We start from the raw sequence: 18717 nt of genomic DNA on the forward strand, positions 1-18717 counted from the left end.
GCTCTTCCTATGGCCTGGGAGCCCTTCTGCTCTCCTCCTAAATTCACCAGCGCTGGGCTTTGGTTCTTCACCCACCCTCGTGCTCGCAGGTGACCTCTGCCCCCCCCCTGCGGTCCTGCCCTGGGGTGCCTCCCATCCCCTCGGATGCTTTGGTGTAGATGTCCGTGACCGTTTCCCAGCGCCGGCCAGATCTTTGTCCGGAGCTGGTACCCAGCTTGGATGGATTTTGCTGTCCAGGCCAAAGAAGGGACCTGGTCAGCAAAGCTATGAAATAAGGATAAAAATAAGGTAATCGCCAAGTTAGAGCTCAGGCAGTGTCTGCGGGGGGCTGGAGCTGACAGCACCAAAGCTGGTGACCTCCGTGTCCCTCCGGGCAGCTTCTCCTTTGGAAGGACGAGGAGATGAACTCGCTTCAAAGCCTGCTTTGGGGCTATTGTATGAAATACAATGCGGGGGAAATCAAGCTCTCCTCTTTCACAGCCCCATAATCACGGGTGACCGGAGCGGATTTGCATGTTAAAAGGAGTGGCTAAGGGCACTTAAAAAGCAGAGGAAACATATTCATCACAAATATTATTATTCCTGGGGACAATATACCCCAGACCTCATCTGTGCAACCCCGCATCTACTGTGTGGCTGTCTCTCCCCTCCTCCCCCTATTAATGGTTAATTTGTAATGCTCTTGGTCCTGACATTGATACCCGGGTGGCTCAGGAGGAGGAATTTGAGAAGGCGGTTGTTGGAGCGTGCGGACCGCGGCTGTCAAAGCAGTGCCCTGGCGGCAGCGCGAGGAGGGATGAGGGATGCAGGATGCTCCAGCACAAGGAGGGATGTGGGATGCTCCAGGGCTGCTCCTGGCTGATGATGGCTGGGGGGAGGCAGGTAGGGAGGGATGGAGAGATGCTCTAGTCCTGTCCGAGGAGGTCTCTTGGGCGCTCTCAGAAATCAAACACCCACCAAACCCCCCCGAGAGAATCTGCTCCACCCCAACGTGCCTCCGGAGCTGACCAAGTCCCGGTTCCTGAGCTCTCCAAACACACGAGCCGGGATTAACGTGCTGTGTGCCCGGCACAGAGTCAAGGGCTTACACAGCAGCAGGGCAGATCTGGGCTAAGCGTGCCAGAAAAGGAGCAGTTGGAAGGCAAAGGGTAGCGAGCTGCTGGGACAAATGGGCAGGGGAGGCTGTGGCATCTCCATCACTGGGGAGGCCATAGGGATGGGGATGATTTAGGTGTAGCACGGGGACAGTTTTGTCTTTTTGAGGTCCCTTCTAGCTATATCTTTTATGCTTTTATGATTGCTGATCACCAAAAAAAAACCCCAACCAACTTGAAGGCGCTTTAAAAAATAATCCTCTGGCCGTGCCCTGTGATGCTTTCTTTAGCAGTTTGATTTAGAGACGGGGAGGAGGGGGGTGGGGGAGAAGAAAGCAAACGAAAAAAATCTAGGTGGGAACTGCAACCTCTCACGCTTTGGCAGAAGCGACACTGAAGTAAGGAAAGCGGAGCTTTGCCGCAGCCTGGGGCGAGTTTAGATGTCAGAGCGTCCCCGCGATGGCGTGTGGCTGGATGCAAGGGCAGGGAGGCGTGAGGGACGTGTGTGGATGAGGGAGGGACCCAGAGCTCAGCGCTCCTTTCGGGACCCCAAATGCGGGCTGTGGGACGTGCTCTGGGTTCCTCGCTCTGCCTGACACCAAGCTCGAGGCAAGTCCTGCCGCCTGCCTTGAAGGCGAGTTTCTGCCGGCCTGAGCCTCGCCGGGGGAAATTGAGACACTTTGGGTCTTTTCTGGTGCCGTCGCCCGGTATTAAACTGGTGAAATCAGACCTCCAAGTGTGGAGCCCTGGTTTCTCCTGCTTTCTAGTGGAGGTGGTGGGCTGGGGCAGCCCTTGCTGCGGTTCACTGCCAGCTTTGTGGTTCCCCAAAAAACCTGAAAATGGCTCGGTTCGTTGCTCAGTTTTGGCCAAAGATTTGTAGGAGGAGCTCCACTTGGAAGCAGCGCCCCACGAGTCTCCTCCACGAGCACCTCCTTGAGTCTCCTTTCCACCTTCCTGATACTTCCCCATGAGCTGAGAACAAATAATTTAATACAGACGCAGTTAACAAGAAAACGCGGAGGCTTGGGAAGAGGTTTGCAGAAATAATCCGTATTATCCCCACTGGCCGTAAGCGGCCGCCGTCACAACTTGCTTCTGACCTTTGCTGTCTCCCTTTCACGTTTGAGCTCTTCCTCAACCCTCAACGTGGCTGTGAACGTGTCACAAACACCCCGACTTGCCCAAACAGTCGTGATCCGTGTGTACCTGCAGCCCGGCTCCCCGGCAAAGCCTTTTCGCTCGCGGTCTGCGCTTCTGCCTTTAGAGAGAGAGAGAGACAAGAATATGCATTTAAGATTTGCATAGGAACATGCAGCTGTTCCACCAAAAATGGATAATTGTTCTCCCTTCTGTGAAGTTAAACAATAAGAAGTGCCAAACTGCAGTTGCCATTGCTGATTTTTGTGCACTCAGCTGCATGTTTTATGCATGTAGATTAGTTCCAGATTTATGACGGTTTAACTGTTAATGCCTGCGCTAATCAGGCCAGGTTGCAGTTGCTGTGGAAACTATAACTTTGAATTTTACCTAAAGTTCTACGTTGCATTTAATGCTTTTTTTTTTTTTTTTTTTCCTTAGAGGTTCTCTTCTATTTAATGCCTCGTGGTGAAAACAGAGAGGGAATCAGCATTGAAAATAAAAGCGCCTTTGGGCAGAAAACAAGTGTCAGCAAAGAGAGTAATTTTTCTGGAAAGTTATGATGTCTGGGAAAATAAGGGTTTGTGATAGAGTGCCATCTTGACCACAGCTGTATAACTATTATTGTAAGGGTGTAACAACTATTATAGCTGCTGCAATACTGTAATAAAGAAAACAGCTGTATAACTTATAAACGTCCTGAAAATATAGGACTGAAGTTCTCGGGTCCGCAGATATTCCTTTAGGTGGGCAAATGGAATTGCCGATGTGCGTTTGATGGGGAAAATCGGCTGGTGCACAATTTTACCCATATATTTATTATTTTTTTTTTTTTTCTTTCTTATTTCCAGAATACACCGGTGGGCACTCCGATTTTCATAGTGAACGCCACGGATCCGGACCAGGGGGCAGGAGGCAGCGTGCTTTACTCCTTCCAACCTCCTTCCAATTTCTTTGCCATCGACAGCGGCCGTGGCATCGTGTCGGTGATACGGGAGCTGGACTATGAAGTGACTCAGGCGTACCAGCTCCAGGTCAACGCGACGGTGAGTCTCCTCCTGCGGGAGAGGAGGTGTTTTTCAGGAGGGACTACAATGGGGAAGGAGTTGCTGCTTGCTTATTTTATTGCCCTCCTCTGGCATCTTCTAGGGCATATCCAACATTTTCCATGTAGAGAGGTATTATATCAACGTGGCGCATTTCAACTCACTGCTGGTGGAGCTCAGCTCCAGCAGCATCTTGCGCATGTCCGGGGCTCGTGCACAGAGGCGAGCAGCTCCCTTGGCGAAGAAAAGCCAGTGCATGGCACACTGACCATTAAATGGATCTACCTGTATTTAACCCCCCGACTGTCACTCAGCAAAAGCAGAGTTCAGACATCACGAGTTAAAATTTTGGTGGACAGTGGAGGAGAAACCAAGATCCTAATTACAGTTGATGTCACTGTACAGGGAGCGGACCCCTGAGAGAAGGTCCAGGTGGCCACCATGGCAAATTCCTGCCCCACCCCAATGGGAAACCTTTCCTGGTGTCAAATCTGACATGAGCTTGATAGGGAGAACGTGAATGAGGATTCCCACACAAGCAGGCCGTCCGGTGGCTCCTTTCCCATCTCACATGCCACAGGAGAAGGTGAAATTCAGCCCTACAATACATCTGGCCCACTGTGCATTCAGGCCAGGGAAGGGGGGTGGAAAACCTTCCTGACCCCTCCAGGCAGCCGGCTAGAGCTCTTGAAGCATGTGATTTAATCAAGATCATTGTCTTGATGCAGACCCACAAATGTCAGGGGGACAGGGAGGGCCGCGCGGGGCTGCGTTGCTCTGCGCGGCCACAGAGACTGGGCGCTCGTGGGCTACGGGGCCACGGGCAAACGGCTCAACCTTTCGGCTCGTTCCCTGTGTGTTCCGGGCTGTGGCATTTTCCTCAGAAGCTTATTTAGGGTTTTTTTTTTCTGAAACGTACCTCGTTTTGTTTTAAATACTCTGGTGAAAAGAAGCCCTCTCCATTGTTTGTGTCCTTATCAGTCCCTGTTGCCCACACGCTTTCCCAGGACATGGCTACTGGACTATACTGGAAGAGGGCAGGTTTAGATTAAACATTAGGAAGAAGTTTTTCACTTTAAGGGTGGTGAGGCACTGGCACAGGTTGCCCAGAGAGGTTGTTGAAGCCCCATCCCTGGAGGTGTTCAAGGCCAGGCTGGACGTGGCCTTGGGCAACCTGGGCTGGTGGGAGGTGTCCCTGCCCATGGCAGGGGGGTTGGAACTCGATTATCTTCATGGTCCTTTCCAACCTAACCCATTCTATGATTCTATGATTCTGTCTAGCAGCTTAGAAAATGTGGGACCAAACACAAGCCCTGATGAAAACGTGCTTTTCTTCCACGCGTCCTATTCTGGGTTACCTCGAGGGCACTGGGATGCCACCTTGGTCCTTCCAGCTCCATCTGGCCCCCTAGCCCAGGTGCAATTACCAGCAAAGATGAAATGGGGCCGTATCTGGTACTCGCTACCTAATACGCCGCTGGCTTCTAGTGATTTCCAGCTCAGGGACTTCAAAGACTTAATATTTAAGTCTCGGAACTGGGCTTGATTGCAGCTGGGGGAATATCTCCTCGGCTTGGTCGCCGGGAGCTGGTAATTTCCAGCAGCAAGGCAATGAGAAACCCTGGGACAAAGCTCAGTGAGGGAAGGAGGATGACTTGCAGCAGCGTAGCAAGGAGCTGGAAGAGCAAATGAGGTCTCTTGCCTGCCTGATGGCCAGTTTGCCCCATCCAGAGTGGGAACTGGGGTGATGGTGAATTGGGGGTGGCTTCAAGAAGAGGTGCGGAGCCTTAATTCAAAGCAGGAGACATTTCATCTCGGGAGCGTGGGGCAGAAAGAAGCTGGGAAAGGGCAGCGTGAGGGAACTTGAACCGCGCTTGCTTTTTCAGTGCTATCTGTAGTATTTTAACAAAAATTTATTTAAGAGGTGAAGGAAAGGGGGGGGGCAAAAAACCCCCACATTATCTGAAGAAACGATAGACTTCAACCTGATAACGCTCCCAGCAGAGTGCGAGTCAGAAATAAGCATCCATCCAGGCCATAAACGCTGAGGCCTGCAGGTTAAGAGGATAATGTACAAGCTGTGTTGTTGAATACGGTTTAAATTAACATTAATCTCCCGGCAATCAGTCCTTGCCGCTGTTCAGAGCCATTTTGCAGAAGTGCGTGGTAACCTCTAATGGTCGCCTTTCACCACGGCGCTTGATTAGGGGGTAAGGGGAGACTTATTTCCTTCCCTTCGTGCGTTGTCTCTTTGCTCCTGCCCTTTTAGCGAAGGGTCGCTTTTGAGCACCCATGGGACGTGGCAGCGGGGGCACTGCCAGGACAAGCTGGTGGCAGCGGGCACTGCTACGGCGTTGGCCGCCGGAGAAGGGTCTTGCTCTGGGAGAGCGCTCGCCTCTCCGTCCTAATGGGTTGTGATGGGACGTAAGGGAGATGATGCTCCTGCTCGGAGCGTTGAGGTGTTCAAGGGCCACCGCAGCTTGGCTCGCCCGGGAGGGCGAAGGTTCGCAGTTTATCGGCTCCAAAACCGTTAGCCCAGTAGAGAGGAGGTTGCTACTGGGAGGGTGCATCCCGCCGTTGAGGTTTCCGCTCCGCCTTCCGCGTGAGAGCCGAGGCGTCCTACGAAACGAGAAGCAGCATTTGGCACGTGTACCCTCTGCCAAAGCTCGAGGCGGCAAATACAGAAGAGAATAAAGCCGCGACAGCAACGCAGCCCGCAGGGTTACGAAGAGCGGGGGAAACACGAAGGAGCTGGTGGGCTTTGCGGCGTTCCGGATGACGGAGCCCAAGCTGTGCAGAGGCATTGGTGCCGGGGAAGGGGGAGGATGAGACGCGCTGGCGTGAGAGTCCGCTGGCAACCACACCTGGGTCTCACGGTGCGGAGGAGCCCTAGGCTGCATCTGCGTTAGGAGGGAATTTCTATTTTGAAGTGTGTGTTGAACGTACGCTTCTTTTTCACCCGAAATGGGATGAAAGCTAAATCGGCGCTTGCTTTATTTTAAATGGCTTACGCTGGAACGAAATGCATATTGTATTTCAGCCTAGAGGGAGGTACGGTGGACAATAATTCCAGCAGGTGGCTTGAAAAAGAGATGATTACCTGGACTATTCAGAAATTTTGACCCAACCACAACTGTGAGAGACTTAATGCTGTTGAATAATTCTATTTTTCTGACAGAAAATCCTTTCTCTCCCCCTTCCAACCCTTGTTTTTTTTCTTTTTTTCAAGGACCAAGATAAAAACAAGCCGCTGTCTACTCTGGCCAACCTGGCAATCACCATTACAGACGTGCAGGATATGGACCCCATCTTCATCAACCTGCCCTACAGCACGAACATCTATGAGAACTCACCTCCGGTAAGGGCTGCTGCTTCTTCTTCATTCTGATGTCTGTGACCGCGGCGTTGCACCAGGGGGAAAGGGAGGATGGAGCCGGGGTATGGGACAGAAAGCACAAGGTATCCCCAAAAAGCTGGAAGAAAACCTCCTCTTTGCAGAGATATTTCACAGAATCTCCTAGATTGGAAAAGACCTGTAAGGTCATCTAGTCCAATCATTAACCTAACACTGACAAGCCCACCACTAAACCATGTCCCTCAGCACTTTATCTACATGATTTGTCCTTCCTTCCTTCCATCCATCAGAGGTTGGTCTTGCTCTGCCCCACCGTTTGCAGCTTGGGTGCAAAGAGGAGTCCTCTTTCCGTGCTGAAGTGCAAACGCTCTGAATCGTGAGATCCCAACAGCATCCCAAGAGAGGCAAACCTTTTTCTTTCCGAAACAACATCTTTCAAGCCAGTTCCAAAATATTTTGCCCTTTTTAAAAAAATAAAAATAAAAATAAAAGGAGCCTAAGCAAGGAGGTTTGGGAAGCCCGAAACCCAAATGAAATATTTTCCTGATTTTTTTTTTCTTAAATATTATATAATTAAATATTATAAAGGCTTTCTGTTGTTCTTAGCACACACTCACCCCATTTCCTCCCCACAGCGTATATGCATGCCGTTTCTAGCAGAAAAGTTGAAGAAAAACTTAAACCTTCCTGAAATGAGGCAGTTTTGAAAATGTCAGAATCATCAGCCATTTCAGCACTTTGAGCGTTTTCCCCCAGGTTTTGCCAAATTGATCCAATCATTTTAGTTCTTCTGAAACTCGGTTTGTCAGCAAACTCACTGTTTGTGGAAAACGTCTCCCGCTCTCTAAATAGAGCAGGGCTTTTTTTTTTTTTCCCCACCATAGCAGACGGCGGGGGCAGCCTTGGCTTTAGGAGCTGTTGATAGCTCTGCTTCCAGCGAGGATGCCCAGGACCTTCATCAAAAGCACCAACCCTCAGAAGCAGCGTCCACCTTCCCACGGCACAGCTGTGCGTCGCATGGCTTTATCTATAGGGCAAATATTTTCGTATACGGGTGGAAAAACCTGTCCTAAAATTACAGCGTGGTAGGCATCCATACCACACGTGCATCCCGTGACTCCTCTGATGCACTGGATCCCAAACTCCCGATGGCTCAGTTCATGCAGTGGTAGAGGGAACTTCAACTTGCTTCACTTTACGCCTTTTTATTCACTTTGGAGCAAAGTGCTGGCTCTGACGGCACGCAGAGTGCTGGATCAATAGGGCTGAGTCCTGCTGTCACAAATCCCGCGGGCAGACAGCACATTACCTGTCTGCCGACCCGCAGATGGCCAAAAGATGGCTTCATGAATTACTTTCGTGAAGTGAAAGTTTCAATGAGCTTCAGTGCTGTTGAGATTAAGGAGTATTTCTGTGGCGGGCAGTGTGAGCTGCAGGGAAGAAAAAAAAAAAAAACCAAAACAAATGCTCCTTAGTTCACCCTTAACTGGGCGGAAAAAAGCCTTACGTGAAATTTTAGAAATGGAAGTCCCACGAGTATCAAAAATTATAGACTGCATCACCTACCTGGTATGCAGGAAAGGGGATGTCTCTCAAATTAATGATACGTAATAAGGCTGGAGCGAAACGATCTCGTTGTGTTGATACACCGACGTGCATCACAGTTAATCCGAGAACGTAGACCGTTTGCAGTAGGCAAAGCAGCAAATAATTGCTGTGTTGGCTGGAATAGGGAATGATTGAAGGAGCGCACGCCAAACTGTGAGCGGTTTTCTGACAGGTTTAGAGATTTTAATTTCTCCTGGCCCCGTGTAACGTCTCTGAGGGCATTGAGGTATCCAAGATGGATAGGTGCCACCAGAGCCATGGGGAAGAGGAAGACTGCTGAACATGGGTCATGCTTTGAGCGGTATTCCCCTCTGGTTTGGACCCAAAGTAGCATCCTTCATGGGGGAAATCTCCACTGCTGAAAGAAGGACGTGGTTGGCTGTGGTAAGATGGGGATTTAACGTGCATTTTCATCTCTCCACTGGAAGTGGCCTCATCAACTCTGCCCTACCACCCGTGGGAGCGAACCACACTGAGGAGTGGGCACTGTCAGCCAGCAGATATGGATATGGATGTATACAGAGATGTATATATCCTTTACTTACTGAAAGGATAACAGCAAATTTGGGTGAGGAGCCTGGGCTTGGCCAACTTGTCCAAAACCAGGCTTCTGGGTCAAGCTAAATGGGCTGCAGTGCTTTTTTGGGTGATGTTTGCCCTTGCCGTCTGGCCCAGCAGGCCAAAATACCCTCGAGGCACTTCATCCCAGCCCCAAATCTACGGAACGGAGACTTGCTGCTTCTCCATGTTCCATCTCTCTCTCTCTCTCTCTTGCCTCTCTTTTTATCTGCGGTGCACAGCATGTCTGTGTTCCTCTATCAATGTATCAGGCGAGAATACCTCATCTAAAGTGTATACATTACCTAATAAAATCCTTCTTATTTGGGATTATTGCATCAAATTTTAATTTCCTCACTCGAGTAACAGCATGTCAGCCAGCCCGTCAGTGAAGAGCCGATAGAAGGTGAAAAGAGTGGATAAACTGCAGCAAATTACCGCAAACAGATCTCTATCAGCCCTTTGACTGGAATTGACTGGAATTAAGAAGTGAGAAATAGGATTTTTATTTTTTTTTTTTTCCCCCTACCGTGGCAGCTTTCTGAAGCGCTCCCCCCTCCTCCTCCTGCTGCAGTGCTGGGCTGCGCTTTGCCTTTCAAGTCCCTAATCCTGTAAGAGAAAGAAGAAGAAGAAAAAAGGGGTGGAGGGGTGCGAGAGGGGAGAGAAGTGCCATTGTAGCTCGTATTTTTCTCAGGCCGGGATGCGGTAACATAATTTAGCAGCATTTTGGGCACATGCTTATTCGGACACTGAGAAGAAAGAAATTTCTCATCAGGCGGTGGAAGAGGGCCCGGCGGGGAGAGACTTTGCTGTCCCTGGAGGTGTTGTATCTTTTTTCTTGATGCTGTTTGTCATCCCAGTGTGCCTCAGACATCTCTCGCGGGGCGTGCGAGTGCCCCAAAGCTGTCTGCAGCTTGGCGGCGTTGTATTTTTCATCCTCAGGTTCTGTGGGTGTCTGTCCTCACAGCGTCTGTAGACTGGGTAGCATCGTTGATGTTCTCCACACAATTTAATAGGGGCTGGAGAAGAGGAGCCGTCTCCCCTTTCAGAGATGCTGATGGTCTGATGGGCCCCTACTTTTGGACCTCGGCTGGTGCACGGGCCAGGCAGCATCGCCGCTTCACTTTGGGGCTGAAAGAGGAGGAATCCACTCGCTAAGAGACAAGCCGAGGCCCGTGAAAGTGCGCTTTATCCCACAGGGAGCCATGCCAAGGCAAGAGAAGTGACCAACCCCACCGGTGCTTGGTCCCAAGACCAGCGGTTGCATTCCCTTGCAGTACTGTGCTGCAGATACATGTCAGATATCATTAAAACACTTTTAATTCTTCAGCACCATCCCCCTCCTCTTCAAAAACTCCTTGGGTTAAAGAAATAATGTAGAATCAGTGCTATTTTTGCCCTAGAGTCTCAATAGCTCCAAGTTAATTCTTTCTTACAATATTTCCAGCCCATCAGTGTGAACACTTTATTAAAAGCTCAGGGTTTTATTAAAAAAGGATTGATTTACCCCTGCCCCTCTTCAAAAAACCCTCGGATTTTGTTTGGATAATGTGCCATTCTTTATTTTCTTTGCCTTTTTTTTAAAGCACAGGCTTTTCCAGATTATTACTTTTCTAAACCTTCTTCCTCCTTCCCTAGAGGGAGAGGGTTATTCTGTTCTGGTGCTTCAGTCTGTACCCACCACCCATGTCCTCTCCTTGCCGCCGCTGTCGTCTGTGGTAGGCAGGCGCGTTGTTACTTGCTTTTAAGAACCGTCGGGAGTATTTGGGAGTTTCCAAGAGCAGCAGGTTCACAGCGCAAATACCTGGGGTTGAGCCCTGGGCAGAGCTGTTGGCGCTGGAAGTCAGTTTGGGCTTTCCAGGAGCAAGTAGAAGCCTTGCCAGGTGTGTTTGGCTGGAGATGGAGGGAGCGTGCCCTTCAATTTAGGGGTGCAGCTGGCTGCCTATGGGAGCCAGAGCACAGCATCTCCTGCCTTTGTCGTGCCAAGACCTAGATAGCCAAAGGAATAGAGTTGTGGTCTGATTTTGGATGAGAAATTGGGGATTGTTGAGATGCGGTTGGCGAGAGGTTGATCTTTGCCATCGTGGCATGGCTGTCATCAAGGGGTTTTTTGGGGGTGTTTTCCCATTTCTTGTCTTTTCTCTGGTTAGTTATCTCTGCTGGTATGGTGGGTAAGGTGCTTCATGATCATCACGGGTACTGAGAGATGAGTATAGCCTGTGTGTTGTGTCATGTCATCTCCCCATCTCACTGAGATACGTGCTGAATGGGAATACTCCTTCCTGTTGACCGTGTTGAGTGATAGTGCTCTAAGGCTGTCTGCATCGCTTGTTACCACTCACTACAAAACCAGAAATGGCCACCAGCGACACTGATAAACATTATACCTATCCTGTGGCACTTGTTCAGCCTCTTCCCCAGAAGCATCAAGATTGGTCCTAAACAGTGTGTGGATGCTTGGGGAGGGATCATCCGTTCCCAGGAGTTGGGATCTGCTAGTCCTGTGGCTATTGGAAGCCTCTTGCGAAGGAGCAGGCAGGAAGGATGGCAACCAGGTGGGCTGGGAAGAGATGTCCAGGTCCCTTCCCTTGGTGGGGTTCCGGGAGATGGCATCCAGGAATGGTAGGGAGCTCAGCCCCACTCTGCCACTTGTTTCTCGGTCACCGGTGAAGCGTGGCTCATCCCCAGGATGGGCTGGCGGAGGGACTTGTGGGGAAGGAGAAGACACGCAGGGGTTGCAAGACGAACAGGGGGAGACCCGGTCTCAGAAAAGAGCAGCATGGAAGCCATCATCACGGGCTTGCTGAGGACCAGGCGAACCTTACTAGCAGCCCTCGTTCTTGGGATCAGATGCCTGGATAATTTCTTTCCTCTGGCCATCTCTATAGCACAGGCTGCTGAGATATCTGAATGAGATTCCCCCCTCTCCCCTCCTCCCCTCCCAAATTTTCCCAGCCGCAGCATCTGCACTCATCCGTTTATCTCTCCCACCAGCCTTTCCCCCCTTGGCTCCTACAGGAGGGCCCTTGCTCGCAGATAAAGCGGTGTTGGCAGGGCCCGTTGCTATTCCTGGGCCGTGGCGGGAGCCCTGCCTTCTCCCGGGGCCGCCTTCTCTTTGAAACGTGCCGCACGGCAGGCGGCACTTATCGTCCTGCGCCACTGCCTGCCCTTTTTGACAGGCGACGAGCTGAGCTTGTCGGACGGACCCAGTGCCTTCGCCCACCGCCCCAGCCACGGAGGAGCTCCCGCTTTGCCAGGGAGCCGAAGGGGGCTCGTGCTTGCCTTTTTTTTCCTCTCCGCTTTGCCTTGCCCTCCTTGCCGCATCCCTTGTTCTGCTTTCCCACCTGCTCCTTTCCTACCTTCCTCCTGCTTTTTAGCTCTCCTTTGGAAAGGACAGTTATTGCAGGTGATTTAGAGGCTCTCCGGCGGCTGCTGAGCCTCACCAGCCGAGTGCTGCTCAAAGGCCAGTGACCTGGGATTTATGGCTAATGTTCTCGGTTAATAACGTGGATTTACTTAAGGAGTCTATTGAAATGCCCTCGGAGATCAGAGAAGGGGCAGATCTGCCTGGCCCCGGCAGCCTACTTTATGGCCAGCAGCGGCAGAACGTCTCCATGGAGCCCACGGGGGCATGGCTCAGCAAGCCGGGGAAGACAGCAAGTCCCCGCTTTCCACCAGCGGTGTTTTTGCAAGAGCTTTCCCTTTGGCCTTCAGCTGATGGGTTGCAAGGCAAAGGCAACGCTGCCGTCCCACGATGTTCCCTTGTTAGATATGCAAACGCCTCTCTTGACTTTTCCTTTGAGGGCAAAAAAGGAGAGAGAAAGGGAAAAAAAAAAAAAAAAAAAAAGAATTAAAATCGCTTCTTTTCCTGCTGTTGATAAACCAACGAAAAAACAAGAACAGCTGAGTTGTAAATTTTTTCACACTACATTAATTTATGTGCATGTGCGCGTGTTTGTATTCACACGGGCTCACTGCAGCGCGGGGGGGGGGAGAAGTACAGCCTACGGAGTTGACATAAGCACACCATGTTTTTATTTAAAGAACTAAACAAGAATTTTGGGTGGCTCTGACGTTCTTCGGTGGTTTGGGGGGCATTCTTAGCCTTGTGGACCTTTCTGCTTTGCCGTAAGAAACAGGTCTGTCCTGCAGGATGGAGGGTGAGGTGGGTGAGCTGGGCAGGCGTAGAAGCTCCTGCCTGTGGGCAATCCCCTGTTCTCAGCATCTCTCCGACCCTCTTCCTCCTCCTTAAAGGTTTCAGTTAAAATCTCTCTGTGTAGCTCCCTTGGTTAATTATGCAGCTGGATGTCGATGGCCAGGGCGAGCATCCCTCCTTGCCTGGAGTGCCTTGTTTGAAGAACGCAGGGGGAGAAGAGGACCAGTTGAAACTGGGAAGCCAGTGGTAGATAAAGCTGGTGTGGTGACCAGTGCTGAAGCTCGCGGTGAGGGGGAATTGTTGCCTTTGGCTCTCAAGGGACTGCAGGGTGAAAATCTCTGCGATGGAGGAGCAGTGTGCTATTGCTTGGGGGCCAGAGCCTCAGCCTGTGATGCCGCGAGGAGGCATGTCCTGGCTTTCCAACGATGGACCTTCAGTGTCTCCTTCCTCAAGCACCGATAGCTGTGCTCTCCGTGCTGGCCTTGCTTCAAAGCCGGAATGAATCCAGTGGGGTTCTCTCTAGTCCCTACAGACACTTGCCCTGGTAGGAACCTCCTCTGTGGTAAAGCTCAGCCTGCTCAATGGTTTGGTTAGAGGACGTTCTCTGCTGGTCCTGCCCTCAGCATCGCCAGCTCCGCCTTGGGGTGGGTTAGCAGAGTTTTGCAACTTGCACGAGAGCGGTGAGCGGTGAACCTGAACTGCCCCAAGAAGCGGGGATGGGACTTTTCCGTGATGCTCCTTGTCCTTGGACAGGTTGTCCTCAGCACGTAGCCTACAGGAAGAGGCGCGATACCTCGGCAGGGGTGCCCGGCAAGCCCCTGCAGCGCTCGGTCGGGGTGGCTGTAACGCCTGTCTCCTCTTCTTCCCCAGGGTACCACCGTGCGCATGATAACAGCGATCGACCAGGACAAGGGCCGTCCCCGGGGCATCGGCTACACCATTGTCTCGGGTAAGTCACAGGGGGACACGGCGGGGAGCCCGGCGGGGCTGGAGGAGCCAGCCCCGCCATAACTCTTCCTACATCCCATGCCTGGGCAATCATTCTTGGCCAAGTTTCTCCCCGACTGTGCTGCTCGCTCTTTCCGTTTATCGCCGCTAATTGCCGTAGCCTACTGCTACGAGGGAAAGCTTTCACCCCTCTGAAGAGCTCGCTTTGCTTTGAGGCGCGTCGTTCGTGGCATCTCCCTTTCCTCCAGCAGCGGATGTTATTTCTAACAGATTTGACGATAACTCGTAGGGAAACCTTTCAGTCTTAATGAGGGCGCCGCAAACAGCTCCGCTTCACACGATGCTCCGGAGGAGACCTGCAAAGAGCCGGGTGTAAAACTCCTATTGGCGGTGCGGTCGTTATTGTTTAGGGAGAGAATGGGACTGATTACGGGGCTGAAGGACTCCTGACGGTTTCCACGGTGTTTCCCGAAAGCCTCCGCGCCATGGGCTGGCATCCCAAAACCTTTGACAAGCTGGGAGGCAAGCGGGCTGGACCCGCCAGGGTGCAGGGTTGGAGAATGAAGCTTAATTAGAGCAGCGGAGGGGTTTTCTGTCTTCTGATAGCCAATGTGGATTAATCCCACCTTCGCAGACTGGTTCTGAAGCCCGGGGAACCCTCGGCCGTGCGTGTGGGTGCTGATACTGGTGTAGCCGGTCACCCGTGGATCTCCACTGGGCAACGCTTGGCTCCTTTGGGTCCACAGTTTGTGGAGCTCTTCTGATGGCGAAAGAGCCAAGGGCAGGGCAGTCTGGGCACGCCTTTCCAAATCAAACGTAGCTGTGTTTTGAAAAGGCTAATTTTTGGAGCTGGACCCGTCTTATTTAGGATGCCTCGAGGTCAGCAAGCCTCTGCCATATCCAAGGCAGGCTTTGATGCTCGCTGGGCTGCGCTCGGACGCCGCTTTGGCGGGGCTGTGCCTCGGAAACAGACAGACAGACAGACTGGTCGGGCTAACCCAGGAGCGACGGAGCAGCTCGCGGTGGGTCTGGGTTGTAACCTTATTTCTGGTGTTGCTTTTCGGGGGCCGGGGGGATCTTCACAGCAAGAAATGGCAGCGGTGCCTCCTCTCCCTGCTGTGCCCCGTGCTTTGGGCTACACGTGCGGAAAGAATTTCCCAGTTTCTCCTCCTCAAAGCCCAGTCGGTTCAAACGCTCTTCTCATCAACCTGTCGGGTCAAGGTGATTTCAGCCGGGCTTTCAAGTCCACTGATCCTGACTGCAAGTATCCAGGTCAGTCCGCCTTTGAAGAGGCGAGGATTATTTATTCCTCTAATTCCCTTGGCAATTTATTCTAATGTTCCCCTGGCGTGAATTAAAGGAGAGATTCCCCCAGATCGCATGTATCTGCTGGCCAAAGTGCCGCGGGGACTTTCTTTTGGCTAACGTGGGCCCCTTTTCACTGGGCACCGGACCGAAACCTCAAACTAATTTTGCTGAAGTGGCTGAATTACCATGAGGAAGGTAAAAAAAAAAAAGCCTTCAGTTTACAAAACCCTCACCCGGCTCAAAAGCTGAAGATGCTCAGGGGCTGGGAAATCACCCTCGTCCTGTTCGTACACCCTCCTTCGGGCATCTGTGGATGGCCACGGACCATTTTTCTTGACCCGGTATGCTGTAGGTATCTAATTTTCCCTCGTCAGCACCGGTGCGATACAAACAGCTTTGGGTTTCCAAGATGGTTTAATGTGATGGTTTAATTTAAACCTATATAAACAACCGTACCATCTATAGAGGGTTAATTTGCTAAGCGCACCCATCCGCTCGTGGTCACACCAGGCTTTCTGCTGCTCTACTGAGTCAAGGAAACAAGACCTCAGAGCCTGGATTTTTACCCGGCATGTTCACGCCCGCTCTTATTTTCACATCTATCATCGCTTTTCTTGCGAAACAGCCGCGATGCATCCCCTTTGCGAGCGTGCCCCGCTGGGTGCCCGGGTAGCCGTCAGCCTGGGGAGGGTTACGGGCGGGCAGGAGGGAGCCAGGCACGGTTCCATCAGCTCGGTGGTGGCAGCGGGGTGCGGAGTGACAGGCGAGGCGGATCGCCGCAAACAGCCTCGCATCTGCTCGCGTGTGCCAAAAGCTTAATCCAGGCCCCCGGTCCCGCCTGGCGGGGGGCAGCTCTCCTATCGCAAAATCAGGCAGAGCACATCAAAGAGTGATTAAACTGCTTTGCATTTTTTTTTTTTTTTTCCTCAAACATGAGAATCGCAGAGTGTTTTCGTAACTGGCCAGGAGTCCTTCTCCTGTCGACGCCGGCGTCTTGCGAAATGGTAGTGCTGGGGAGGGATCAGCTGGTGGATGGACCAAGGGACGACTGTAGGCACCTGCTCCTCCTCCCTTCAGCTTAAGGCAGAGGTTTCCAAAATCCGTGAAGCCAAAGTCAGTAGGGATGTGACTGCCTCCCAGGCTCTATTCAAGGCATTCCCTTATACTTTCCATGATTTGCTTCTTGCTTTTCAAAGAAGACGTTACCCTCTGATGTCTGAGAGTCCGGACACGGGAACCAGCCGCTACCGTGCCTCCAAAATCCTGCTCACCCAAAGCAAGAGATTTTTTTTTTTTAATTTTGGTTGGGGTTTTTTTTTGGCAGGCAGGTAAAGCCTAATTAACTTGTCGTTATGCTCAATCATGATGGTAAAGGTCAGTGAGCAGATTTTTGTGCCTGAGCTGGTAAATTTTTATAGCAATTTTGAAAAAAAAAAAAAAAGGCAAAAAAAAAAAAAAAAAAGCAGGTTAACACATGGGAATAGGGAAGCAAATTAAATTAGAAACCGACCGTAAGCAAAAGTGAAAATGGTCGGCAGAGGTAGTAATTATACCTGGCTCTTCGGCTCCCTTCCGCCAGGGGAGGCGGCAGGGATGCTGTTCCCATTTCGCGGCAGGGATGGGAGACGCCTCCCCCCGTCTGCCCCAGGTTTTTGGGCACAGGGCTTTGCACGTAAGCCGTTCCGATTTTACCGGCTGGGCTGGAATATACAGCAGCGAGAAAGCTGAAAAGCCACCTAGCCGTTTATCATCTCTTTGGTATTAATATCTAAAGGCATCGGTATGATTTGGAGGCGGGGTGTAAAAATTAATTTGGGATTGCCGGCGTCCTGTTCGGCTCCAGCCTTTGGGTAGCTGCGCCTCGGGATATACGGCAGCGGCTCTTATTTATACGGCTATCTCCAGCACAAGGTCCTCCCGTGACAGGAAAACAATAAAACTTAAAAGATTAACCATAACCACATAAAATAAGACTGAAGAACCCAACTTTATGCCGCCAGCTTACAAAGCTGTTAAGCTTGAAACGAGGGAGGAGCGCTGATCTCGCCGTGTCACGGCTTTGCCCGGTTGCCCCGTCGGGGAGGATGAACCTGCCTGTACTGGGAATCATTTCTGTATATTCTAGGGAAAATCCACTTAGTTGTTTTTCCCTCTTCCTTCCAATTTTGAGTGTTTTAACCCCACAAGAACCTGCCCGTGGTTTTTTTTTTTTTTTTTTTCCCCCTGCCCTGCGCATTGCGAGAAGTGGGGTCAGCGCCCCGCAAAGGGACTCCAAATCGAGCCCTCGCAATCCAAGCCCCTGGTGCCTACCGACTGGGAGGTACTGGGGCTCCCATCGCTCCCACGGGTGTTTCTGCCGCTTTTCCCAGGCAAAAAGGAGAACTCCGTCAGCCCGCGGCCGGTGCCCTGCGAAAGCCCTCCCTCCCCAGTTCCCCTGGCAGTGTTGGAGATGCTCAACCGCTGAGGTCAGGGCTCTGTTTGAAGGACAGATAATTAATCCAGCAAAGTAATCCACGGCTCCTTTTTTGGCAGATTTATGGAGATAGCCTCTGTGCCGGGGACTCTGCCTCATCATCTTTCATTTCCCAGGCAAAGCGAGTGACTTGTTGTATAACACGACCTGTTCTAGATAAGGCTTTTCATTTAGGGGAACTCTCCGGTCTAACAGAGATTGATTTTTGATTTTTTTTTTTTTGAATTTTTTTTCCATTGGAAATCGGAGGGCCCCGGAGCTCTCGGCAGGATGAGACCTGCAGACGGCAGTGTGTTTTCACATTTGCCGCTGCTGCACGTTGCCTGGGGCGTGGGGAATCCTTTGGCACTTTAAGAGAAAGAATTTTTTTTTTTTTTTTCTAATCGTGAATCAAATGGCAATTTAATTAATAGGCAGGAGAGGACTTTGGCCTGCGAGCTCTTGTTAAGAAAATGGATTGTATGACCGCAGTCCCACGCTTTGCTCCCTAGTGGTAAACTTTGGGTTTTATCTTTTTTCAGGAGGCTTTGCGTCTCCTGGCACGAAGATGTGAAGGGTGACCTGTGCTGCTTGGGCAGGTGCCGAAGGGTTAAACCAGGGGAAAGGGATCCTGGGGCTCTGTGAGATGCCCCCAAAGTCAGTCTCTGCCTGCCTGACACCTTTCAGGCGCGGTGATGGATGGGCGATGGGAGATTGCACAAGGGCAATCTGTATGTCCTTCCCGGGGCTTGGAAAGTCCTGCAGGAGCGAGAGGGGAGGGAGCGCGTGGGGCTGAGCTGGTCCTTGGGGCTCTTCACAAACCCTTAGGGTATTTTTATGGTTTTTGGTTTGTTTTTTTTTTTTTTTCCAAAGTCGATTCTTTTAGGAGACTGATGCAGTTTCTGGCGAAGCACTGTCTTCCTAAAGCTGGTGCATCCCGAGGGAAGCGTGAATTAAAAGTCATTATTAGCACAGTGTAATAGAAGTGTGAGTTCCAAAAGCAAGAGGGAACAGTGTCTGAAAAGAATTGTTCTCCATCTTTCTTCTGGTTTTCC

General features: G+C 51.3%; 1 protein-coding gene across 1 annotated transcript in view; it reads left to right on the forward strand.

The window, feature by feature from the left end:
• CDH23 (cadherin-related 23) overlaps window positions 1–18717 on the forward strand; it is a 223734-nt gene that overhangs the window by 102361 nt on the left and 102656 nt on the right. The window contains exons 7-9 of the mRNA XM_009894006.1: window positions 3083–3277; window positions 6507–6635; window positions 13825–13903. Coding sequence (XP_009892308.1) covers window positions 3083–3277; window positions 6507–6635; window positions 13825–13903 — 403 coding nt within the window. The remainder of the gene's footprint in view (window positions 1–3082; window positions 3278–6506; window positions 6636–13824; window positions 13904–18717) is intronic.

Source organism: Charadrius vociferus, unplaced genomic scaffold (assembly GCF_000708025.1).
Source record: "Charadrius vociferus isolate BGI_N301 unplaced genomic scaffold, ASM70802v2 scaffold611, whole genome shotgun sequence".
NCBI classification, from domain to species: Eukaryota; Metazoa; Chordata; class Aves; order Charadriiformes; family Charadriidae; genus Charadrius; species Charadrius vociferus.